General features: G+C 28.1%; 3 protein-coding genes across 6 annotated transcripts in view; 2 read left to right on the top strand and 1 right to left on the bottom strand.

Moving 5' to 3' along the window:
- Mtpap (mitochondrial poly(A) polymerase) overlaps positions 1-11,658 on the bottom strand; it is a 37,111-nt gene extending 25,453 nt beyond the window's left edge. For 3 of the 4 annotated variants that reach the window (XM_074241721.1, XM_074241722.1, XM_074241723.1), the window contains exons 1-3: positions 11,527-11,658; positions 8,535-9,438; positions 6,939-7,186 (exon numbers count right to left, since the gene is read on the bottom strand). In XM_074241721.1, coding sequence (XP_074097822.1) covers positions 6,939-7,186; positions 8,535-9,354 — 1,068 coding nt within the window. In that variant the 5' untranslated portion in view covers positions 9,355-9,438; positions 11,527-11,658. Of the gene's footprint in view, positions 1-5,658; positions 5,677-6,938; positions 7,187-8,534; positions 9,439-11,526 lie in introns of those variants that run through there. The other variant, XM_074241724.1, reaches the window with a different exon arrangement.
- LOC141526662 (uncharacterized) lies at positions 4,544-6,402 on the top strand. The gene is made up of 4 exons (XM_074241726.1): positions 4,544-4,601; positions 5,175-5,345; positions 5,472-5,697; positions 5,872-6,402. The coding sequence occupies exons 3-4, from the start codon at positions 5,472-5,474 to the stop codon at positions 6,033-6,035; spliced, it is 390 nt and encodes a 129-aa protein (XP_074097827.1). The 5' UTR covers positions 4,544-4,601; positions 5,175-5,345; the 3' UTR covers positions 6,036-6,402.
- Positions 11,659-19,352: 7,694 nt separating the features above from the next.
- LOC141526659 (facilitated trehalose transporter Tret1) lies at positions 19,353-26,964 on the top strand. The gene is made up of 3 exons (XM_074241720.1): positions 19,353-19,414; positions 19,498-19,845; positions 25,541-26,964. The coding sequence occupies exons 1-3, from the start codon at positions 19,358-19,360 to the stop codon at positions 26,723-26,725; spliced, it is 1,590 nt and encodes a 529-aa protein (XP_074097821.1). The 5' UTR covers positions 19,353-19,357; the 3' UTR covers positions 26,726-26,964.
- Positions 26,965-27,083: the final 119 nt, after the last annotated feature.

Consider the following 27,083-nt stretch of genomic DNA (forward strand, 5'->3'; position numbering starts at 1 on the left):
ATCATAATTGATTGGTTCTTTGTTTAACGAAGTGATTAAACAACTTATCAATTCTTGTTCATCCTTCTTTGATTGATCTTCTGACACATTGACGCTTCTTACAAAGCTTATGTCTTCAATTAATTTTCTATCTTTATCTTTTTCAGATTCTAATTTTCTTTTCATCTCACCTCTAGTACATGGTCTAATTTCTTCTGATGAATTCTTCGTTTCATTTAAGTTTTTAACATCTAGTGAATTTTTGCGGGGTCTTCCTCTTTTTCTTTTACTTTGCAGTAACTTGATCTGATAGCGACGTTCGCGATTTTTTTACTGCGTTTATATATATATATATATATATATATATATATATATATATATATATATATATATCAAAGAAATTATGCCAATAAGAGAAGAAAATCCTCTTTTTTGCCAGGAACCGTCTCCCGAAACGGTTAAAATATCTTCTGGTTCTCCGTGCTGAGCATTCAAGAGTTTCTCTTCTCTAACAGCCTTCAGCATCACTACATCATACACACTTTTCACCGCGATAGAGATCGAATCGATAATTTTATAATAAATAGAGGAGCTTATCCCAGTTCCAAGTTCCATAAGACCACAAAACTTATTAATACCACTCAATCCAACACCAATCAAACGCATAATATACACTAGACGACGATTAATTTCGTATCCAGTAGAAATCATGTGACACGAATTAATGTACCTTTCGCCACACTCACATGTAACACAAACATTAAAACCGAGTCCTCGCTGTCCATACTTTGTAAAAGAAATATCTTTATCACAAGTTTTACACTTTAAATACTCTTGCAACGTAGAGAAAACCAGGAAAAACTGTATAATACTGTATCCCGACGTTTGATCCACGTGTACGTCGAAACTGGTATCTTTCGATTGTTGTAACTTCAACGCAGATGCACTAGCATAACTTGTATTTGCCTCGTGGTCATGTGGAAGCACTCCATGAAATTTCCGCTTTTTCGGCTTCGAACCTGGACGTCTCCACTTGGCAGTTTGATATACACTTTTCTTGTCCATTTCGGTAATCACGAGCACAGATACTGACGGTTGAAAATTTCAAATACGACTAATATAGGGAGAAATTCTAATGGAACGGTATCCTTCGAGAATAATCTATTATAAATGAAAATTTTCAGTATAGATAGTATATTATAATATTGTACATTTGTCAGTATACCTGAAAAAGGTTCAGCTGCTAATGAATACAAAGGCAGGTAGGCTGTACCGCTCCGAGCGATCCGCACATTAGCGCGCTCAGATAGCTACGTAAACGTCGTCCAAAAGTACAGTTAAACTGCTCGGATCTTTATGAATTTTCAGTATGATACTTTTAAATATGTATACTTTCAAAAAATACAAAAAAAAAAAATTCGATTTTTTCAAAATTCTAAAGAGGGTAGACCCCTTAACGAGGGATTTTATCCAGTATTAAAAATCTTGGAAGTAATGGGCGTCAAAATCGGCCCGATCGCCGCACAGTTTGCTGCTGACTGTGACAGAACGCGCATACGAGTTGCAAACCGCCGCAGCACCGATGCCTCTAAGGAAGCCAGAACGAAACGATGGCAGGCTATTTTGGATGAAAATGTGCACTATGAAGAAGATGAAGGCATAATGTATGGTGCAGGCATCGCTGATTAGACGTAAGATTTTTTCACGATTTTTCGTTACAGAAAACTTTAAACGCGTTTTTCTCGGAATGACGTTTTTAGACGGCTTGTTGATAAAATCTCCGAAACTATTCAACCGAACCTTACCAAAATTTAACCACATGTTCTTGATGACTATAGCTATCGTGCATATCATACGATTTTTGAAATTTTGAGTTTAATTATTTATTTTTGACAAAGAACGACGGAAAAAACGTGATTTTTCGTACTTTTTCGAAAAATGGCTGCCATTTTGTCATTTTTGAAAAAAAAAAAATCGTATGATATGCGCTATAGCCATTTACTTACTGAATCTAAAACTATTTTTTTTTTTTTTTTTTTTTCAGATCATCCATTCCAGATATTTCATCAACAGCGCACACTCATCTTTTTTTTTGGACCAGTCTTCTCCCTCATTTTTATGTATAAAAACTGATTAAAATAAATATAAAAAAATTTTCTTGTGTAATCAAATAGTGTATTTTTTAGGCCTAACACTTTTTATGTCCATATTTATGACGTATACCGGTCAAAAAAATTCGTGAAAATAGCCTTATCTTTGCCCGTCTAAAGAGGGTCGACCCCTTAATTTATTAAATTTTTACTGCAGACATAATATAACTAAAGCTGCACTGAAGGAATCATTAGAAATGCAACTGAAGCTTTTACCTGAAAATAATAAAATGCCGAAAACATTATTCAAACTATTCCAGTATGCACAGTCTATTGCTCCTCGTTGTAAAGTAATCAAGCATTACTACTGTAAAAAATGCCTATATACTGTCAATGTTGAGGTACTCAACAAAAAACAAATTATGACTTGTCCCTTATGTCAAACATGTAAACCGATCGATATTTCATTTTTTTATGAATTTGATATTGACGATCAAATAAAATTTTTATTTGAAAAAACTAACATTACTAAAAAATTGAAACCATTTTATTCTCATAACGATGGAAATATATCGGATATAACTGACGGCAGTGAATATATAAAAGTGAACACACGAAGTAGTAGAGGTGCACATGATTTAACCTTAATTATGAACACAGATGGATTGTCATTGGTGAAAAGTTCCAAGAGCCATTGTTGGCCAGTGATATTCACTATTGCAGAGCTCCCTGAAAAAGTTCGCGAATCTTATATAATAATGGCTGGACTTTGGTATGATGATCAGAATAAACCTCCCATGAATCTTTTTTTCAAACCGATTTGCTCGAATCTAAAACACTATTTTATTGATGGTATCGATTGGGTGGATTCAAATACTGGAAATACGATTAATTCTAAAATAGTGGCTCTATTAATGATAGCTGATGCTCCAGCCAGGGCGCAAGTTCAAAATATTATGAATTTTAATGGTCGTTACGGATGTAACATTTGTGAAATTCGTACTATACGAGCGAAAAAAATTGATGGAAAGAAAACCTACCGCATATATCCATTTAAAATTGATTGTAGATTGCGAACTGGAACAAGGATGGAAGCACAAGCTCAAAAATTACTCAAATCAAGCATGAAGAATCAAATAAGAGGTGTTAAAGGTTACTCTTCAATGTATTGTTTACCTTTAGCTGATGTTGGGACATGTGTACTACCGGAGTACATGCACTCTGTTCTACTTGGAGTTATCAAGCAATTCGTAAGTCTTCACGTTGACAAACAAGGTCTCTGGAGTATTAAAAATAAAATGAAGGAAATTGATAGCTTTATTTTGGATATCCGACCACCTGATTCATTTTCTAGACTACCAAGAGAATTATCACAGTATAATTTATACAAAGCTTATGAATTCTATAATTATTTGTTTTTTTACTCAGTGCCGTTACTTTCAAATTACTTGCCAGAAAAATACTTTCAACATTGGCTTTTATTAGTAAAAGCTATTCATAACTTAGTGAAAGATACTATAGAAATTTCAGATCTTGAAGAATCAGATAAACTATTGAAATTATTTGTTTCACAAATTGAAAATCTATATAATGATCGACAGCTAACGTACAACGTCCATCAACTTGTGCATTTAGTTCTTTGTGTAAAAAGATGGGGACCGTTGCGCGGAACCTCAGCTTTCGCGTTTGAAAATTACAATGGTTTTATAGCAAAATGTGTACACGGAAAGAAACATTTTGCCCAAGAGATTGTCAATAATATACAAATTGCACAGGGTGTACAACTATTAAAAAACCGTATCGATGAAAATTCAGGTAAATCTACAAAAATAAATGAGTCAAAAAACTATCAAGTTTTGGGAAAAAACATATCAAATTTTGAGTTTAGTGATAAAGAACGTTATTTATTTCATTCTAAAGGTTTCGAACTAACGAATATGGCAATTTACTCACGTGCAAAAATAAATACGGTTGGATATACATCGTAAATTTATAAAATAATCAAAACAAATAGTTACACGGTATTAATTAAAGCAGATGACTCAATAATTTATGGGACTGTTAGATTTTTTGCTGAGATGGAAGGAGACTTATGGATTGTTATTCATCGTCTTACCGTTGATCACACTAGAATTTTTTACCACGAAGAAACAAGATCAAAAATTGAACATATTGTTCCAGTACAAAATAGTGATGATTTTATTTTAATTAATTTAAAGAATATCAGTTTGATCACACAGCTTGTAAGAGTTGGCAACTATGTCTGTGAAAATATAAGTGCAATAAATACAGTATGGTAATAAATTTGGATGTTAACATTAATTTTAAGTAGTTGATTCCACTGTTGTATATTTGTTTTTTGTGAATATATCAATTAACTTTAAAGTAAAAAAATTTGCGTACGGCCCTATATATTCATATATAGTTCCATATGTAATCATTAGGGCCAGGACTTTCGCAGTTGTTTAAATGAGCATTCATGTGTTTAACCTCGAATTTGAATAAAGAAAAAACGCCAATTTCCTGGCCCTAGTAATCATATATAATTATATATGATACTACAAAATTTTATTATTTTTCTCAAACATGATTATATTTGATTATATATAATTATATATGAGAATACAAAATGATTGTGTCTCTCAAACATGATTATATACAATCATATACATGATAATATAATAATATATATATATATATATATATATATATATATATATATATATATATATAATCATATATATGATTATATATAACTCTGTAAATACCCGAGAAGAAATTTGTATATAGTCTAATTATATATAAGCATATATAATTATATATGATCTCATATACGATTTCATATATAATCATGTATGATTATATATACTTATATATAATTATGTATGGAACTATATATAATCTTACGTGGCTGTATATTGCTCCATATATAGTTATATATAAGTATATATGATTACATATAATCTTGCATTGCCGTATATTGCTCCATATATAGTCATATATAATCTTATATACAATTCCATGTATGATTATATATGATTATATACAATTATATATGATTATATAGAAACATTTTTTCTCGGGTTGTCAAGTAATGATTCCCAGTACAATGATCCTCCAGATGATCCACTAGCTACTCCGGAATTAGAGAATGATCCATCAGGTGTTAAGAAACCAGTAGTAAAATCAGAAAGTGATGAAAAACCTGTAGTTGAGCCACCGGTTACTCAAGAAACAGATCCTGATCTTTTTGGAAAAGATTGCCCTGATGATAAGGTATATTATTTAACTAGTACTGATGATTATTTTACTATTTTTGTGATGATATTTACTAAATTTATGAAAAATACAATTCTGTAATTAATTTTTGTATAAAATTTTAATTTGTTGGTCGAAAAACAGATGATTAAGTTAGCTGGTGAAACATATTGCAAGAGCCGTGACTATGACCTTGCTATATCTGCTTCAACTCAAGCATCACACCTTGTTCGTCGATTAATAACTGGAGTTTTCAAGCCATCCGGTTACTTACAAGCTACGTTTACGGGTCAGGCACCCAGAGCCCATAAAATTAAGGATCCAAAACAAATAAAACCCCTCAACATCACTGCGAAAAATGCTATAATTGGTGAGTGGCTCATAAAATTTTGTTACGTATTTAGTTGGATGCCTTTGACATGCATTACTTATACTATTTATGAATATCTCTTAGATATTTCCTAACGTTTATTTTATCTTCGATTTTCTTCGTGAATATTTCATATTTCTCAAATAATAGTTTGAAATTTATTTGCTTTCGTAGACTTCGCTCTTAAAGTAGCTCAAGATAATAATTGGAAAAATAAGAAAGGCATTGCAACAACTAGAGAAGAATTACAGCATGTGATGACCCAACGTCTAGGAGAACTAAAGAGGAGCGCTGAGCTAAATAAAAAAAAAGATAACCCTACAGAACCCTCTGTATAAAATGGTAGCACACAAGTTCTATTTTATTTTGATATTTAACGGTTTTTTATTTTATTATTTTACAAATGATAGTTATTACGATAGTATACTTAGATAACTATCTACCTCAAGTTCTTACTTTAAATTTAATTTAAACAGTGTTTAAACATAAAAAAATTTATGCAATAATTAATCTTAGTCATGTCAGTATTGTATAAGAAATGTCATTTGATTAATTAATAAGTTATTATTAAGATAAGTCATGAGAGAAACCAAAAACTTTGGTTAATCGTAATGTTTGTTAATGACATTTGAGATGTTTATTACAAAACTTAAGTATAGTTATTGCTATTACCAAATTTTAATAAAGTAATATCGAAAATAATAATAATAATAATAATAATTTGAAGATAAATTTCATTTTTTACCATTTAATTTTTATATAATCATATATAAGTATATATAATATTATATGATTATATATAAAAATTGGCCAAATATAATTACATATGATTATACATATTCATATATAATTATATATGATTATATTTTGCCATTTTTCATATATAATCATATATAAACAATCTATATATAAATATATATAATTATATATAAGTATTTTTCTCAGGAAGCCTAAGCGGACTTGGGTAAATCTTGACTTCTTAATATATTTGTATTATCATAGTTGTCATTATTACTAGTCATCTCAGTAGAAAATAATGTTTTAAATAACGATCCAGTATTGACAGCAGGAGGCTTAACTTTTAAAGGATTTTTGTATGTTCTTTCGAATCTTGTTTTTCCCACAAATATATCAAGCAAACCACGACGGTAATAATAACTACCTCCATCCATCAGCGATGCAGTTCTTCGTATGTTGCTGGACAATGACAATGTTTCGGTAACAGATACATTTTTACTTACCATTAACGATGTTTCTAATGGGTTACATATGTAAAGCCCTGCATGGTTAGAGTGTGGTTTATTAATACTTTTCCCATCGCGTAACGATATAGCTAGTGATGCAAAGTCAAATTCCGAATAAAAACCGAAGAAATCGAATAACAACTCTTCTAACGATAAAGATGAACTCTTGGATGAAGGCCATTTTTTTATATCACGTAAAAATGTACAGTCCACTGTAGTATCTGCAATCCGCACGTCTGATTTTCCTAAAAATCAATAGAATATTATTTTTTTAATTTTCTTGGAACTATTTTTTTTAAGGAGGAATTTAAAAAAATTTTTTTTTAATTTTTAAAAAATTAAAAAAAAATTTTTTTTCATCAAGGAGGAACACCACTGTGACGATCAAAAAAAGAGGTGATTTTCGGGAATTTTTTTGACAGGGAAAATAAAGGAATTTGGAGATTGGATTTTTTTATTTTATTAAGGATACATTAAAGATTTTTACCCTAAATTTTTATTAAAAATATTTAATTATTATAAAGTTATTAACAATCTCGTAGAGCACTAGAAAAATTTTCCCCTCCATGGTTGGTTCGATAACTCAAAAACGGATCATTTGAAAATAAAAATCCAAATTGATTTTTAATCAGTAAGGATGTAGTTATCGTCGCACGTACGGAATTTTGTAAATTTTTATTTAAAAAAATAGCGATTGATTGAAAATTTTCTCATTATTCTTACTGTTTTTTTTTTTGTTTTAACCCGGTTAAAAAAATTTTTAAAATAAAAATTTTTTTATTTGACACGCGCGGCAAAACTTTTGTTATTTTCTGTATTCAGTAGCTATAGTTGCACGTAAGAGATTTTGAAAATTTTTATTTTTAAGATTTTTTAGGGCTGTTTAAATCCAAAAAAATGAATAAAAAAAAAAAAAAAAAAAATTTTTTAATGTCTCCATTTTTTTAAATCAAAATTTTCAAAATCCCCTACGTGCAACGATAACCACATGCATGCAGATTACAACCATGTTTCGTTTTTTTGTTCTAGACTATCCGTTTTTGAATTATAGATCACACCGTGGTGAGAGAAATTTTTGAGCTCCACAAAAATGCTAATAACTTTGTAACAACATGATATTTTTAATAAAAATTTATGAGAATAATCTTTAATGTACACGGTAAGAACAAGATTACACTGGATATCGTCCTAGATTATACTGAGTGAAAAAAATTTCAGATAGTAGCTAGTATAATCTAGATTATAATGAGTATAATCTAGATTATAATGATTATAATCTAGATTATAATGATTATAATCTAGATTATAATGATTATAATCCAGATTATAATGAGTATAATCCAGATATCACGCAGTATAATCTGGATTTTTTAACTACTATCTGAAATTTTTTTCACCACAGATATCACTGAGTATAATCTGGGATGATATCCAGTGTGATCTTGTTCTTTCCGTGTATACTTAAAAAAAAAAAAAAAAAAATAAACCCGATCCCCAAATTCTTTATTATCCAACTCAAAAAAATTCCCGAAAATCACCTATTTTTTCGATCCTCACAGTGGCTATTCCCCTTAAGTGAGATAAAATACTTACTTGCATGTCTGTAAAGATAATCAATGGACGGCAGAATTCCTTTATGTTGCAAATAAAATAATACGAGTAATGTGAGTGAAAAATTAGTGATCCATGGTCCAGGTGATTTACTATTAGTCAAGCCGACAAATAAAGCCCACAGTCTAACAGTATAAACCAGAGGCCTTACTTTATCATTGAATTCACCAAATAAATACAGTAATTCCGACATATAAATAGCTGTCGAATTGGTGATGCTTAGGTCACATTCCATGCCGGTATAAACATGATCGAAAGAGACAATTGGAACACGCGCCTTGAGTATACTTGCCACTTTTGAGACGCCTGGAATAGCAGTACGCATTAATCCAGATATTGAATCTAATAAACGTATCATTGGTTCCCGGTGATCGTATTTTGCTTCCTTTGTGTGAAACACCACCCGACTTGTTGGTGATCCCGCTTTTATTCGTAAATTAATTGCTAAATCGAGATCCGCGTCACTTTTACCAAACCCATTAACAGATGAACCAAATGGTAAAACTGCTGAGTTCGGAAATAAACCGGATAAACTTGACTCTATTTGATTAGCCACTAGAAAACGTAATCGTACATCGATATCCTGTAATTTGATATTCTCATAAATTAACATCATTTGTTCAGACACTGATCTATCTGTACTTATAAGTTTTTTTATAAATTCATTTGTAATAGCTTTGTTTGGACTATGAGTAGGAGTTGTTAGCGGTGGTATCGTATTATTTTTTTCGATTTTTGGTAATGAACTCGATTTTTGACGCCGCTCATCGCGAAAATATAAAATTTGTGAACGAGCTGGCATGACGTCATTAATGTCCAAGTGTGTTGCTTCTTCTATGAACGATTGAAACGATGATAAATATTGAAACTCAATTAAGAAAAAATTCTGAAATAAATAATTATTTATTATTAATATTATTTAGTTGGTTGATGCAGATGATAGTTCGATTAATTTTTACTTTGTGTAGAGTTAAAATTTTTGTTATCTTTAATAACGTAATAGGCGTTTTAATACTCCGTGTAAAAATTTTGCGGAATTCCGGAGGTGATTCGTTGAATATTATGTGGAAGTCATTTTTGACACAAATATAAATTCCAAATGAATTCCTGATGATTATACGAAAATAGTACAGAAATATAATTCTACCCGTGCAGAAAAATTCTGATTCAAAATGAATTTACGATTGAAATTCATATTTTTACACAAATATTTTTGGGAATTAAATTAAAAAAAACTCCTGTATGGATTGTTTTAAAATTTTAAGGGTATACTAATACATATTTTGAGAATGTACAGTAAAATTTTTGAAGAAAAAAATTAAATATTTTTGGAGTTACACGCGATCTCCGAGGGCACTAAAAAAAAAAAATATTACTATATCAATGGTTTTAAAATCTTATTTTATTTATTTACTAGCTGTTACCCGCCCGCTCCGCTGGGCACTTTATAGAATTGTAGTTTTAGATCTAGACTTGAAATTCAATTGGAGTATTATTTTGACTTGTACAGGTTCCACATTCCATCGAATCGGAAGTAGAATTTATTGAAATCCGTATTGAGAAGATCTCTACATGACAAATAAAAGATCCTTCCCTTACCAAATTTGCAGCTTTTTGAAGCTATATTTTAAAAATTAAGATTTTTTATTGTTAATACCCACCCCGCGATCTTTATTGGAGGTGATTCGATGTAAAATCCGTTTTTAGATCATTTTTGTATCACATGTAGACGACTTCTATTAAATTTGGAGTCTATAGGAGCTATAGCTTGGAAATTAAAAATTTTCATTGTTAATACCTACCCCCGCAACTCTCTGTGGGGCGAGATATCGTAAAATTCATTGATAGATTATTTCTACATCTCTTACAGAAGATTCCTACCAAAATTTGTGTCAAAATATGACTTCTACATGATATTCAGCGGATCACCTGCGGAATTCCGCAACTTTTTTGCACGGGACCCTAATTAGGTAATAATTATTTGTTTTTTTATCACGCACTTTGTTACGCAATTTAAAGAAATTAACTGTGGGGGCATATCTTCCACCCACTCCTGAGTAATTTAATTGTTATTATTTATAATTATTTAATTATTAATTATTTGATGATTAATAAGCGATCCCAAATAACATTGTTTTATTAAATATTAATCCGAGTTTCTAATAAATAAAATTATTGTTTACGTGCTTTTATTTTTAGGCCTCAAAAAATAATTCTTTTGTTTAGCCTTCAGAATTATAAATATCACTGTTAAATCTAAAGTTAATTATAAATGTTAAATATGAAAATTAATTTGGCATGTATTTAATAATTTAAAAATTTTATAACAAATAAATTGTATGGCAAAAAAATTGACATGAAGAAATTTAAAAAAATAAAAATGCAATTTTTTCAAATAATTTTTTTGGTAAATAAAATTAAAAAAATTGTTGTGATTGCTAACTTTAATGTCATATGTTATATTTTAATTGCAAGCTCTTCGTACTTTTGAAATTAATTTTTAAAATTATAAATTAAAAAAATTTAATTAGCGAGTTATTGAAAGCCAAAAGAAAAAAAAATGAAATAGCCATAACTTTACAAAATAGTTGAAATTTTCGCGTCTACCTCAACCATAACAAATATATAATGTTTTTAATGTCTCGTTTGATTCAAAAACATTATAATGAAGTTAACCGATATTTAAAAATTTTTAGAAATTTTTTATTGAAAAAATTTCAATTAAACAATTAAAAAAACATTATCACATGTAAAAACTTGAAAAACTATAAGTGCAATTTTTTAAAAATATCTTGTTAGTTGTAATTACAATTGTTAGTCGTAATTTAATTAATAAAGAAAAATAAAAATTTTTAAACGTCTGCTAACTTCAGTGTCATTCAAAAACAAATAAAATTCATCGACCTGCTGATGATACTTCTGTCATTATCAATTACTTTTTTCAACTGCTAGTTTTTACATTATAAATACTCACTGGTCTCTTGTCTACATTATTCAGCGAATAATGACGTATGTAATGAATAGGTCCAAAAGTTTGACAGTATGAATATAAATCTTCATAAGAATCTGCGGATTTAACTTGAATAATAACTGATTTTTGGCTTCCCACTTGCGTTGTAATAAAAACTTGTCAAAAAGTCCAAATGATTCAACTTCTTGTGGCCCGTAATTATTTCTTCTTTCATCTAAAAAAACATTTGCAATGTAAGACTTCTCAAACTTACATTGAAAAAAAAATTTACCTTGAAAATTTTCGACGTCATTTTTTTGGTTATAGTCAGCCGTCAGCGTCCCGAAATTCTGTGAAGTGGTTAAATTATTTTCTGTCAGACCAAGTTTGCGCGTAATCACAATTTGTTTTGATGAATTGATTAGTAATTTTTGGTGATATTTATTTATAAATGATAAAAACGATTTATTAGATGAAGCACGTATGAACAGTGCCATTTTTATTTTTATTTTGACCCACGTGCGTTTACTATAGCATATATACAGAACTACACTATTGTTATTTTGAAGAATCTTTATTTATCGATTGATGAACATTTGCGCTTCTAGCTTACCAGTAATAAATGTAATTGTAAATTTTTTTCTTTTTCATCAGAGATTCAAAGATTTGCATTTGAATTTATGTAACTCATTGATCGGAAAATTTTAATGAAATTAAATACTAAAACACGTTTGTTTTTTTTTATTAACTAGTTTTAGATGACAGTGAAAAATTTTTAAGGGGCTCAATTAGTGTGACTGTCTAAAAAAAAGGCGATTATTGGAAATTAAAAAAAAAAACTACTGTATCAATCCTTACAATAAAAATATATGAGAGTGTGAAGTGTCAATAATCGAAACTCGCAAAAAAATGGGATCTGATTCCTTATTGGTTGAAATTAAGGCGCGCGCGATTATTCAAATTTCTAGTTGTTTTAAAATCTTACATAACTAGAATCCAAATTTGCGCGCGCCTGAATTTAGATTTGCATATATTTTCATGCTCATGATATATTTGACCAATCACGTAACGAATAGTTTGCTTACATGATATATTTTCAAATTTTTCATCTAAATTATAAGAGGGAAATACGGAAGTTTAGTAATATCTTAAAAAACACAAAAATATTAATGAAAATTTACTTTTATCGAGATATGTATTTCTTAAAGCAAGAGAATTAATTTTGTTGGAAGAAATGAAATTTCTTGTATCCAAAAAAATTTTTTTTTCGCTCAAGAAAATAATTAGGAAGAAAAATATTTTCTTGGTTCAAGTGAACCTTTTTTTCTGTGTAGTTATAAAAAAAAAAATAACTGTCAGAAATTTTCGAAAAACTGATAGTTTTTGATCTATTTGTTGTGAGTTTAAAAAAATTTCAAAAAATTTTTTACTGTCTAATTATTTTAAAATAACGGATTAAAGTTCAAAAATTTATGAAAAAGTATATATTTACAGGCGGAAATACTGTATGGGTATTACGTCTTCATGGGTACAGTCTTGCGTAAAAATTATGAATTACTTAGCGACAAGCTCATATACTTTTGCGGCGTGTGTAATCTCTAATTTTTGCGGCGTATGTAAACGTAATTTTCTTCGGCTCAAATCAAAACTGAAAAGTAAAAAATTAATCAATTGCATCAATACCATTTTTATATTTTATGATAATAATAATAGTAATTAGTAATAAAACGAATTTTCAAATGTTAAAATCTATTTGTTATATAAACCCGAAAAAATTGAATTTAATGGCGCAAGAAATAGCCTTCAGATATATTTTCAAAAAGAAAATTTTTCAGAAATACTTACATTAAATAAAAAAATTTCTTTTGAAAAAAAAAAAAGCAACGTTGTAATAAAAAATAAATTTCTTAGCGGAAGAATAAAAATTTTTCTCACAGGAACTTTCTTGATGAAAAAAATAATTTGAATCAAAATTCGCGCGCTGTTTCTCTAAAATTATTTTTTTTTTCAACTCAAAATAACTTTTCTTTGCAAGAAAGTTCACTGAGATGAAAATTTTAAACCATTTTTTTTCTTAGCTGGAGAAATCAAATTTTTTATCAAATAATAAAAAAATTTTATTATTTTTACAAAGAATTTTTACATGAAAAATTATGTAAATTCTACCTATTCCCCTTCCCCTTCCCCATCAAATCAATATTTTATTACAAGATCGCTCATTTTTTCAAAAAAATTTTTTCTCGAAAATTTTCTTAATCAATCAATTTTTGTCCTTAAATAACTACGTTTAATCCAGTAATAAAAGTTTATTACATAATTTTCACTGGTCCTGAATTTTATAAAAAAATTCAAAGAAAAAGAATTTTAATTTCAAATCGCCAGAATACTCTTTGTAAAATCTCAAGTCTTACAACGAATTTTTTATTATAGCAATACGATAGTTAAAGTCTAATTTATAGCCTCTATAAAAAATCTGATAATGAAAAATAATAAAAAAATCAAATGTTCATTGCAAAATAATAAGGTGTAATAAAATATGTATGATATGAATAAAAAATAGATTAGCACACATTATTTTTTTAAGCTATCGGATTTAGTTGCAATGGTCATTGTCAAGGTTATAATCGAGCAAGTTGTTACTCAATGATTGCATAATTGTGTAATTACTCAAGATGAATTCAATTATTGTTATTATTATCTTGCATCAATGAGTATACTTACACTCAGGGCAATTACCTAAGAAACAATGTTTAATATACAAATCTATTTTTACTAACAAACAAATTAAAAGTTACCGACACAGGCAGCAATATTTTCCCTTATATAATCTTATCGAATTATTATAACAATAATAATAACAAAAATAGCATCTATTATCAAGTATCGCGTGACCGAATTCGTTGTATCTAATAAGTCTAAATACAATCAAATAAATTTAACTTAAGGTATTAATATCTTCTTTTTTTTTTCATAAAATTTTTGCAATAATCATCAATCAGTTTGTCACTTCAACAAATAATTATTTCGTTGTGAAATTTATCAGACAAAAAATTAAACCATCGCTTTTGTTAAAAAATTTAATTGCCAAAAAAATAATTAATAATTAAAATTTATTTTACGAAGATTTCTTTTTATTAAATTTAATGTTAAAATTTTGATATTAAAAAAATAAAAATATTTTTTTTTTCTTATTAAACACGGAAGTTGTGTAACGAACAAAAATATTACGTTACACACGAATTGAGTCAAAATAAAGAACTTTTGGATAAAATTATAGAATAATAATAAATTAATTACGGCATAATGGTAATAAAAACTAAAATATTTCTCACGTAACTTGGAATGACGCGGATGGAAAAAATCTAATAAATTCATTAGTGCACTGATTTTCCATACATTTTTTTTTTTTGAAATATCTGATAAAAAAAAAAAACGTATGAATATCAAAGTTTCATCATATTGACACATTACTTCCACTTCTAGAGTCTGACCTTCCGTCGTAGTCTTCTCTCTCTCTTTCTCTCTCCCTCTCTTTTCCTCTCTCGATAAAACTGAACATTAAACATCGCAGATTGTCCACGATACCTGGTAGGCAAACCTACCAATTACCCTATGTAATTATTATGCAACAAACGTCAATGGTCTTATCAGTAAATCCAATTTGCATTGTGGTGATTATCTATCTAATCTGTACAATTAAAATCAATAGATAAATTAATCATAGGAACAATCCAGTATTTTCATCTGCATTACCATTATCGAGAAAAAAATTACTAAATATTTATGTAATTTAGATATATGTTCAATTAATCGTAAGATTATGAGGACATTAAACATAATTTGTTTAAAAATTTAATTTGGGTAAGTAAATAATCGTTTAATAGTTCGAGTTTGGTACGATTAAAGAGAAAAAATTAAAGACATTTTAATGAAATACATGATAAATGTATGCAAGGACTATCGAATCAATGTTAATCTTAATTGAAGGATAAACAGTATGGTAATAAACATTTACATTGATGACTCAAATGAATTTAGACGAGTTAAATGTCTCTAAGACATTGAACTTCCGGAGATTAATGTCCTTGATACAGATTTCTTAATACTTAAAAGGGGATTTATGTTTTATGTTTGCAAGTGGGTGATAGTTACCCTCGGGCGACAGACAATGTTCTTGAATTCTTGAATTGTTCCGCCTTCAGATCAATTACTTTTTTTTTTCTTTTTTTTTTTATTATTATTTATTGTTTGTTTGTTGTTTTTTTACATTTATTTATCAACAAGTAAACAATGTTACTATTTAGATCCTGGATTGTGTTCGTTCCTTATTAATTATTTTACGTTTTTCAGTTTTAATTACTGAGATCTTTATTGCATAATGGCTTATAATCAGTTATTTTAATAAGAATTAATTTATTCTCTTGAATAACGAGTTTCAAGTTTTATGCATTTCTTAATGGGGTATTCCCGACCAAAAAATATCAAAAGAGAATAAAAAATTAAATTACGGATCTATTAAAAAAAAAATTTTGGGTTTTTTTTCTCGTAGTTTTTATTTTTTTTTGTTCTTCGTTGTTGACTTTTTATAAAAAAATTAGAATTTTCAGTCATTTTTTTATTTTAGTTAAAATTTTCATTGAAACTTTAAGCATTAAATAAAAATTTATTAAAAAAAGTTTTTATTGTTGAAAATTTTATCCATTCAACAATTTTTAGAAGAAGGTAATTGATCCGATTGCAAAATAATCACCTTCGCATTTTTAACTTCAAAAAATTAATTTTTATATGTGTTAAATAATATTATTGTTATACTACTTAAAAATTATAGTAAAAAATGTTTTAAATAAATTACAGTTCATTCTTAGCCTGAAAAAGCCAAAACTTGTAACTAAAAAATGATACTTAAAAAAGTTATTTGTAAAAAAGTTTTTAAGTATGATTTAATTTAATTTTCAACAATTTAAGCGTAGTAAAAAAAGTGATAATAGTTTGCCAATATAATTTGAAAAATTTGAAACATTTTTCAGTAAAAGAATTATTAAAAATTCGGTAATTATTTACAAGTGGGGTCAATTCTATTTTGGACCATAACTAGATACTTTTTATGATAAAAAATGTCGTGAAAGAAAAATAAAGATTTCGATAGCTTTTTGCCTTTAAAAATTAGAAAAATTTTGGCTTTCATTTTTTTGGAAAAAATTTCTATTTTATCTTTTTTGATGTTTTCGATATTTTTTTTTAAAGTATATTAAAATCGAACAATTTACAAAAATTGATCAATTCGATTAAAAAAAAAAAAAAAAAAATTTAACATGACCCAGCCTGGGTTGACCCCACTTGTAAATAATTATCAAAAATTCAAATAATTCAAAAATCTTTGTGAAGGCTCTGCTTAATAGAAGATAAACTTTTGTTTATTATAACATAATGAATTATCTATATTAAAGAGATACAGATAACTTGTTAGTTTTTTTTTACTCAAAATTATAATTATAATTAATTAACTGCTCACTTTTGGTATAAATAAAAAATTACAGTTATTTTGAAATAAGTATTTTTTTATTACAATATTTCTTAAAATTTTGAAACTTTGGAAAATTAAGAACAAAATTTAAAATTAAAAAATTTTTATTTTAAAATAAAAAAATTGTTTCAGCAAACTAAAAAATGCAAACGAGAATTTCAAAAGCAGACATGCACATGTGAAAATTCTATGCCACTATTTACACGCTATAGGAGAGATACAACCTGAAAGATGTTTGATATTCTTATTTTAGAAATTGTGTATAAATAAAACAATATATCATTCTTTTTTTTTTTTCAAAAATTAAATTTCGAAAAAATTCACATACCGAAAAAAAATTTTTTTTTTGTCAAAAAAAATTATATTTACTCAAAAATTAATTGTTGATACAAAATATTTGCAACTTAATTAACTTTTCTTTTAAATTACAAAAAATTAGCTAACTTAATTACAAATCATTAAGTCAATCTATTCTAACAGTTACTTTGTTATGATTGATACAGAAAGGTCATCGTATTTGAAACTATAAGTAAAACAATAAATCATTTAATCTAATTTATTCCAAATAAGACAACTAAGAAAGGTTTGTTCATTTATTTACCACATAATTTATGATTGAAAAAAAAATTTATTTTATTTTATTTAAACACATAAATTATGTCAAACGAAAAACATTATCATTATCACGCATTTGAAATATTGAACAATCTCATGACAAAATATTAAACAAAAAAATTTTTCACAACTATTACTTCGGAATTTTTAACGATTAGCAATAATGACAATCGGTGTCTACTGCAACATGAATATAAGTATATAAATGCGAGTGTAGTCCGAATGCTCTCAGTACGAGTTGAAAAATTGCCGATAGTCAGTGGCTGGCTTTTATTAAGGATTATTAAAAAAACAACGTACATTCATAAGTTACTTTTATTTTTTAATTTATTTTAATAAATTAACTGATTTGACTTTTAAGTGATGGTTTTTATAATAAATGGTGATTTTTACTGTGATTTTTAAAATTTCTTTTTACAATGCTGTAAATTTTGATACTGAGTGATTTAATTATATTTAAACATTATTTGATAGAAAGGTAAAATTTTTACAAATTGATTTTTTTTTAATTTTTAAAGCGATTAAAAAAATTGATGTAAAAGATGTTGATTAATTAGGATAATTTTTAAATACGAGCGACTTATTTAGTGTAATAAAAAACTTATCCGTTTTTGCATAAGAGTATAATCTTACACAATGTGGTCAATTAAAGTTGGTGTGTAATAGTGAGATAATAATAAGAATTGTCATTATTGTTTCAACAATTCGTAAGTTAGTGTTTGTTAAATTGCCAAAACGATTTCATTGTTTAATAAGTCGTTAAAAAAGTTTGTTGCAAAATATTTAATCCTTCATGGGATAAATCGTTATTTATTTTAAATAGACCGAAAAAAACAGACGTTTAAATATTTTTTCGGATCAAAGTTTCGTTGATCTTTAAAAAGAGATTTTTATAAAAATTGTTTGACATTAAAGTAATTTAAAAAAAATTTTTCAAATTGAAAAAAAAATTTTTTTTTTTTTTTAAAAACTATTTTGTTAAAAAATTAAAAAAAATTTATGTTTTTTTTAATTTCCCATAAAATATTTTGCAAAATAGTTTTTTTTTTACTAAAAAATCTCATTAATTAATTTATAAAACATCGAAGAAAAATTATTTACAAAAAAGTCACGTTTCAATTTTTATAACTACCTGATAAAAAATCATCGCACAAAAATTTCCAACCGATATTTTGTAAACTTCTTTACAATAAACCATTTGCATCGTTAATTGTACTACTAAAATGAAAAATGTACAAAAATTTGGACAAGGTTGCTTGAAAAGACAAAATTGTTGCATACATATCCACACATTTCGTAAATTCAACTTTATCAGGCAAACTTCAACTAAAAGAGACGTTATTAATTAAAAATTTTTTTATTAGTTTCCACTAACTTGTTTTCCTTTTTTTCTGTAAGGATCGAAGGAAAAAAATTACCATTAAATAACAAAAAACAAAAGGATTTATTATTTAATCAAAATATCCCAAGCATTTTGAGTCATTGATAATAGAGTTTTATCATTCAATTTAAAGGGAATTACTCATCTTACACTTCTCTTAGTCTGTTATGCTTTCGTTCCATTCATAAATTAAATTATGCGATAAAATTTCTCGTGACTCATATTATTAATTTTCAGCATGTGATCAACATATTACATATTTTATTTAAACGTATTATCAATAATAATTTAATGGAATAGGTGAAACTTGTTTATCATTTAGGAAAAAATTCAATATGCAGGATCAAGCGCGATACTGGTGGAAGTTACTCTATGTTGCTGACGCCAAAGGTGTAAGTGTTTTCTAACCATTCCAATTCATAATTCTTAATAATAACAATAACAATAATTTACGATTCAATGGTAATAATTTCAGATAATTGCCGGCTTGGCTGCGCATTCTGGTCAAATATCGGTCGGATTGTCGCAAGGATTCAGTGCGATATTAGTGCCAAAATTGCTGAAATCTAACTTTGCGGGCATCAATGAAGCATCATGGGTAGCTTCGTTGGGGGTTATTTCAAATCCATTGGGGGCATTTATTGCCGGGATAACTGCGGAGTGCATGGGCAGACGCTCGGCAATAGCATTGGCGACATTGCCTCATGTTACCGGTTGGTTACTTATCGCATTCGCGCATGACGTACCGACTTTATACGCTGGAAGATTTATTGGCGGCATCGGTACTGGGATGGCTAATGCTCTGTATTTATACGTAACTGAGGTAGTGTAGAGAAAAATTTATTTTTTTTTTTTTTTTTGACTGATGAGTCGTAACTCGCGGATATTTATTGCTCACATTGAAAAAATATTTACCGCTATCGTTAGATTAAATTAAACATTTTTTTGGTTGACGTAATTATGATTTACACAGAAAAAAAAATTTACTTTAAGTTAATAATTTTGAAGATCTTCATCTTCTTGATTTGAGTAGACAGAAAATAAAAGACCATTCGGCAGCCGAAATGGAAGTAGATTTCATTTTATTGATGATAATAATAATTTCTTATTAATAAAAAAAAATTACAATTTTCAAACCCCAACGATAAGTTTTGGATGACGTTTGGTAAAACGAATGCAACAGCAAATTTCATATTTAGTATAGCGGAATAGGCCATAATTTTAAGACTATACATATAATAAAATACTCAAATTGAAACTTATTTAAAGAGCTTTCAGATGAAATTTACAGAAATTCGATAAGCTATCCCATTCAAAAGTTATACGAGTAAGAAAGTGAAAAAATATGAATTTTTATGATTTTAAAAATTTAAAAATCTTGGAATTTCTAAATTACTTGACCGATTAAGCTCATCTTCGAACTTGACCGGTATCTATCTGTAGAATAAGTATGTTGAGTTTGGTAAAGATCCGTTGTCAAGAAAATATTTTTCTTCCTAATTATTTTCTTGAGCGAAAAAAAATTTTTTTTTTGACACAAGAAATTTCACTTATTCCAACAAAATCAATTCTCTTGCTTTAAGAAATACGTATCTTGATCGAAGAATTCAGCCTCTTGCTCCAAAAAATTTAGTTCCTGATAGAAGAAGTAAATTTTCTTGCCTTGAGAAAATTTCTCTCTTGCTCCAAAAAATTAAATATCTCGATAAAAGTAAATTTTCATTAATATTTTATTGACTAACATGTAAAATTGGAAGATTAAATAATATTGAATCATTTTTTTTCATTCAATATGTATAATTGCACACTAAAATAATATAAAATAGGTATCAAATATTCAAGAGAAAAATTTTCTCAAGGTGAGAAAATTTTTTTCTTAGCTGAAGTAGATGGCGCTACTTCCCCAAAGTCTCAAAAAATTTTGATTAAAAATAAAAATTTATTGTATCAAGTATTTATAATAATTTGAATTAAGAAAAAATTACTTCCACCAAAAATAAAATTTCAAGAAAAATTTTTACTTCGGCCAACACAACTTCGGTCTTCCTTCAGGCACCCGAAAATTTTCTTGAGCCAAGAATTTTGTTCTCCAGTCAAGAAATTATTCTTTCTGTGAAGAAGAATTCTTAAACTAAAAAATTTTTTTTGGTTTAAGTAAATTTCATTTGATTTAAGAATTTTTCTCTTGATTCAAGTTAGTTTGTTTTTTCAGTGAAAAAGTATAAATTGAATGAAAAAATTTTTTTTGAATTAAAATTTTTTTCTTATACGCCCCAATAAGTCGACTTTATGGTTTAGAATTGTATAATTAACAAAAATATTTTTTGATACAACCTTAATTATGGCTCCTAATTTAAATGTACTGAAAAATTTACATTAAATTTTACTATGGGTGTATTTTATATCGCTGGACTATATGAAAAGTTAAATTCAAGACTAAAATCGAGTGCTATAATAAAGTTATTTGCATGTAGAGTAAAAATTAATATAATTTTTACAGTGATAACATGAGAGCTTTAAAAAATCAATGGATAGTTTTGATCGGTGATGACTAAAGATTCAAATCAGTCTTTACCGAGAAAAAAATATTTTTGATTTACGTACATCTACGTAGATCAATGGAGATAAGAAAAATGCGATCGCAATGTACGTAGATGTAAGAAAATGAAGAGATCACAATTGTAATGTCCGTATAACTACTTAGATCTAAGTTGATATGCGGAGATCTTGTTATTGATACTAGCAACCTGCAGTCACTATGAGACTGCCGAGATATACGGATTATAAGCAAGAAAATGTTGGCTTAATGATTTTTTAATATTTTTAATCACACTATAATGGTCTGGGTATTTTTGAAATAAATTTGAAAAATAATAGTGCTATGACAGCATCAATTACGAATAATTTAATGGAAAATATGTGAAAAAATTTACAGAACCATGAAACTATTTAAAATTACTTCAAAAATAATATAAAAAATTGACTATCACTGAAAAATATGTAAAACCTTGAAAAGATGAAAATTTTTGTCAGACCTTTTCGATGATACTAAATTTAAATAAAAAAATTCCTTTCAAACTAATAATATTCTATTTACACAATTTTCCTTATTCTATCAAATATTTAAATCACAAATGTCTATCACTGAAAAAATATCAAAATCCATTTACAATAAAGAAATACCCGTTACGGAATTTTTAACTTTCCCGCTAAGAAAATCGAAGATTTTCAAAAGTCGCGAAGTTATTCTTAATATAAATTAATTTTTGACATACAACTCCATCCATATGGAAAAAACAAAATAAATAAATAAAAAAATTACGTTTATCTATATTAGGGTGTGTCAAAATTCAATTTCCGCGAAGAACCTTTTAAAATTGGAATTTTGAGTTCCGCTTTTAGCAGGAGCTGTGTTTAGGTATTTCCCAAGATTTTTTTCGGGTGAGACAATTTATTTGATTTTCATAGAATTTTTAACAGAAGATTTAGTTGGGCACTTCCGGCCAAAATTTGAAATTCCAGCGGAAATACCCAAACTAAACTCCTGTTAAAAAATTCTATGAAAATCAAATAAATTGTCTCACCCCAAAATATCTTAGGAAATGCATAAACACAGCTCCTGTTAAAAGCGGAACTTAAAATTCTAATTTTAAAAGGTTCTTCATGGAAATTGAATTTTGGCACACCCTAACCTATATGTTTCATATTCTAAAAAGCATGTGAAACATTAAAACAGCACAAGTTCAGGTCAAGAACTTTCCGATAATACGAAATTTAATTTCGAAAAATGATTTTGTTGTATAAATACGCCGAAGACGAAAATTTCCCCATTTTCTTAAATATAGTGATAACCTTTGAATATTTGTAAATCTAAATAAATATAATTGTGATATCATCATATTTTGTTATATCTACGTAAATGTAGCTCGCTATTTTTTTTATCTTCACTGATTTACGTAGATCAAAGATATTTCTTCCCAGGTATTTTATATAAACTATTTACATATTTTATTAAACCAAATTTTGTATTTTTTAAAAAGTGTTTTTCGAAATATGATAGAAAAATAAATTTATGAACAAGTCCATAAAGTATAGGTACTTATTATAATAAATGAATAAAAAAACGTATAACACAAATAAAAATCAATATTTTTAGTCTTGTTGGTGGAAACTTTAGTTGAATTATAATTTAATTTATGAATAATTTGCATTTCAAAGTTTATATAATTAATTGGTATGATAAAAAGCGATAATTATATATTTTTTAAAACGTGACACTGTTTATTTGATAGACTTGTTAAATAATTATAGTAAAAAATAGAAGTGAAATCAGAATTTTAATATAATATCACTGAAGCTACTTGGGGAATTGAGAACAAGACCGCTTCGAGAGAATACGTATAGGAACATACATGATTACTCTTCTCTTATTAGATTTCTCTTAAAGCCATCTTTTGCCGTAAATTACTAAAATCTTATTGCGTAATTCAAAAAAATAAATTGACTATAACTCTGTCAGATTCGCAAATTCAATTGATATTTTAATAAGTATATTAACAACTCTTTCTTGAAAAAATTTGATAATTATGCAGATAACATCATAATGATTCATAACGCAACTTTAAGAAAGTTTTGCCTTTCAGATTCACCAAAAATCCCAGGTTCATTGTTATTATTATATTTGTGCATGGGTATAAACATATCTGACCTTAAAAATTTATAATTGTATGTAACTATATACAAATATATATGAAGACGTGTAATGTTTGATTATAAAAACCCGAAACATTTTAAACTTCCCGCTATAGAAATCAAAATAATTTTCAAAAAATTGAGAAGTTATTGGTTTCACCTTATAGGTCATAGGCGGCAGTTCTAATTATTTTTACGAGAATGTCACTACGCGTGTGTGTGTGTGTGTGTGTGTGTGTGTGTGTGTGTGTGTGTGTGTGTGTGTGTGTAAACTAACAACGTTTGAATGGTGTGACCGATCAAAACGAGGCTTACGGCGTTCGAAAAAGTTATATTGCCATTAGATTTCATGCTCTGAAAAAAAAAAAAAAAAAAAAATTAACCTGAATCAAGTAAAAAAATTCTTAAACCAAGAAATTAATTAAAAAAATTTTATTGTATTAAATCAAGTAATATTTACTTAAACCAAGAGAAAATTTCTTAGTTTAAAAATTTTTTTACTCAAATCAAGAAGATGAAGTTTTTCAAAAACCTCTACTTGATTCAAGTAAATTTTTTTTCTGTGTGAGAATTTAAATTAGTTCGGTAAAATTACCAACAAAAATTTTTTGGCATAAATTTTAAACTAGTGTATCGCTTGATTCTGAAATAAAATCAGCCCTTAATTTGAAAAAAAATAAACATCTTCGATTTCTGCAAACCGCATCACAATCCATTAATTCGCACGAGAGATATTGTTGTCTTTTAGTATTATTTTTCGTATAACTTCAGAATTTCTCGCCGGATCATATTGCAGATAATGAGTAGGGGAGGGTGGGGCAAGACGGCCCACCTGGGGCAAGAAGGCCTACCTCAAAAATTGACCAAAAATTTATTTTTCTAATATTTTTTCATCATATTTTAGAGGTGGACCATCTTGCCCCAAGAAAAAAAAATTTTTTTTCGTACTTTCGAAAAATTCCGGTGAATTGAGCCAAAGTTGGACGAGAGTAAATCCACTTAATAGTAGAAAGTCACAAAAAATAAAAACTGGCTTAGGTGGACCGTTTTGCCCCACCCTCCCCTAACCTCTTCGTGCTGAAAAAATCGCGTTTAATGCCGCAAATTATATCAAAATCGGGAAATTCGTTCGAGAGATATCGTTGTCAAAAAATTCATAAATATCATATTAACATATGTTTCAATAATATTATTACATTGGCTTGGTATTTTTTCTATATTTTTCATAACATAGAGTAATTTAGTAGTAATACCATATAAGTATAATAATTTTGCAATACGCTCAGAAAAAAAATCGTCTCCTGAATATCAAGAGTTATGTAGAAAGATGAAACCATTTTTGAATAAAGTAAATATTTTTTTAACCAAGAAATTTTTTTCTTCGTTCAAAATAATTAAAATTTTTATAAATATTTTCTTGAAAAATGAACATTTATACTTCATCCAAAAATTATTTTCTTTCTATGACCCGGACTCAGAATCGAACCCATATCACTTCAGTTTCTTGCTAAGTATACCTAAGCACACTTATAACTTTTAACTAATAATATCTTTATGTACTTTTAAAGTTAATTTTACTAAACTAAATATGAAGCTATCGAAAGTTGACAAATTAGTCATTTCTTCTTCATGATGAAATAATTTTAAGTTTACGTATAGCTGCGCTAAACAATTTTTGCCATTCGACATGATAAAATTTTTTCTCTGGTCAAAAACTCGATTTACGCCTGTAACAATGAAACTAATAACTATCTGTTAATAAAAAAGTAATTATGTAAAAAGAAAAACCTCTATAAACATAATTTTGATATAAAATTATATTACAGGCAGCAGCTCCACACCAAAGAGCCTGGTTAGCGTCAGCGGGCCCAATTCTGGTATCCTTCGGAGTCTTAGGAATATATGCGCTCGGCGCTTTGACAACTTGGCACAGTAGTGCTGCGATAAGTATAATTCCAGCAATAATTTCGCTAGCTCTCACTAGAGTAATACCTGAGTCACCAGCATGGTTAGTCCGCAAAAATCGGCTGAATGAGGCCAAGCAAGCATTGTTGTGGCTTCGAGGCCCTGGATTGGATTGCGAAGACGAATACAAGCAACTATGCACATCAAGTATTAAACAATCGGAGAAAAAGTCTGAAAATTTATCAAAAGTGATCAAAACAATATGGAAACCATTTATAATCTTGTTTTTATTCTTCGCGCTTCAACAGATGTGTGGTATTTACGTTATTTTGTTTTACGCAGTAAATTTTTTAAAAGACATCGGCACAGATATTGACGAATACGTCGCTAGTGTTGGGATAAGTATAATACGACTTGCAGCAGCTATTTTGGGAGCAGGCTTGGCCAACCATTTTGGCAGGAAATGCCTCGCATGCACCAGTGGATTGGGCATGGCTTTGTCATCTGGAGGAATCGCATTTGCTATAAAGTATCAAGGGATTCCCAAATGGGTGCCATTGATATGTATTGCACTCCACGTTGCATTTTCGATGATAGGCTATCTCACTCTACCTTGGGTGATGACATCCGAATTGTATCCCCTGCAATATCGCAGCACTGCTGGTGGTTTAACGACAGCAATTGCACAAGTTATGACATTTGCTGCTATTAAATTCTATCCGCACATGAATAGCTTGATCGGATTTGAAGCAACTTTGTATATTTTCACAGTAGCGGCTTTGGTCGGTGCATTGTTTGCCAGTTTCATTTTGCCTGAAACTAAAGGCAAAAGTTTGGAAGAAATTGGCAAAGGGTTTTCATCATCGAATCTGCAAAATAGTGTCAATAGTGGTATTATTGTTTCTGATAGATTTTCAACGATACCTGATGATAAGTATGTCATCTATCCAAATGATATTGTTATGCCTAAAGAGTACAATAACTTGGGAATGGATTTGAGTGATGAAAAAGACGTTGTATTGAGTTCTAATGATGTAGGAAGCAATTCGGATAATAGGGATGTTGGAGTTTTCAAAATTTCTACTTTAGAACATGGTTTTATTTGAATGTTACATGTGTGGAGGGGAAAATCGACATGGATAGTCTATTCATAATCATGCTTTGCTCATACAGTAGAAAATTTGTTCAAAATGACCGATCTTGACTGTTTTTAGGTATTTATTTGATATTCTTTTGTTTACACATAAACACTTTCATGCGGTTTAGAGATTCGTACTCTACACGGCGAAAAAAACAGGGATTTTTCCTATTTTTGCATAGAAAAAATTTCTATGTTGACATAGGAATTTTCCCAATGGTAACATGGGAATTTTTTTTTTATTAACATGATAGAAATATCCATGTGACAAAGGAAAAATTCATTTATGACATGAAAAAAAAATTTTTTTTTTTCAATTGAAAAAA

This window comes from Cotesia typhae, unplaced genomic scaffold (assembly GCF_013202065.1).
Source record: "Cotesia typhae breed Kobodo isofemale line unplaced genomic scaffold, CoteBio_Ctyphae contig_36, whole genome shotgun sequence".
NCBI classification, from domain to species: Eukaryota; Metazoa; Arthropoda; class Insecta; order Hymenoptera; family Braconidae; genus Cotesia; species Cotesia typhae.

Bases quoted from the DNA above. Each gene is read 5' to 3' on its own strand.
- LOC141526662 (XM_074241726.1), top strand. From the start codon at position 5,472: ATGATTAAGTTAGCTGGTGAAACATATTGCAAGAGCCGTGACTATGAC. The intron at 5,698-5,871 runs GTGAGTGGCTCA...TTGCTTTCGTAG, and splicing joins TGCGAAAAATGCTATAATTG to ACTTCGCTCTTAAAGTAGCT.
- LOC141526659 (XM_074241720.1), top strand. From the start codon at position 19,358: ATGCAGGATCAAGCGCGATACTGGTGGAAGTTACTCTATGTTGCTGAC. The intron at 19,415-19,497 runs GTAAGTGTTTTC...TAATAATTTCAG, and splicing joins ATGTTGCTGACGCCAAAGGT to ATAATTGCCGGCTTGGCTGC. The intron at 19,846-25,540 runs GTAGTGTAGAGA...ATTATATTACAG, and splicing joins TGTATTTATACGTAACTGAG to GCAGCAGCTCCACACCAAAG.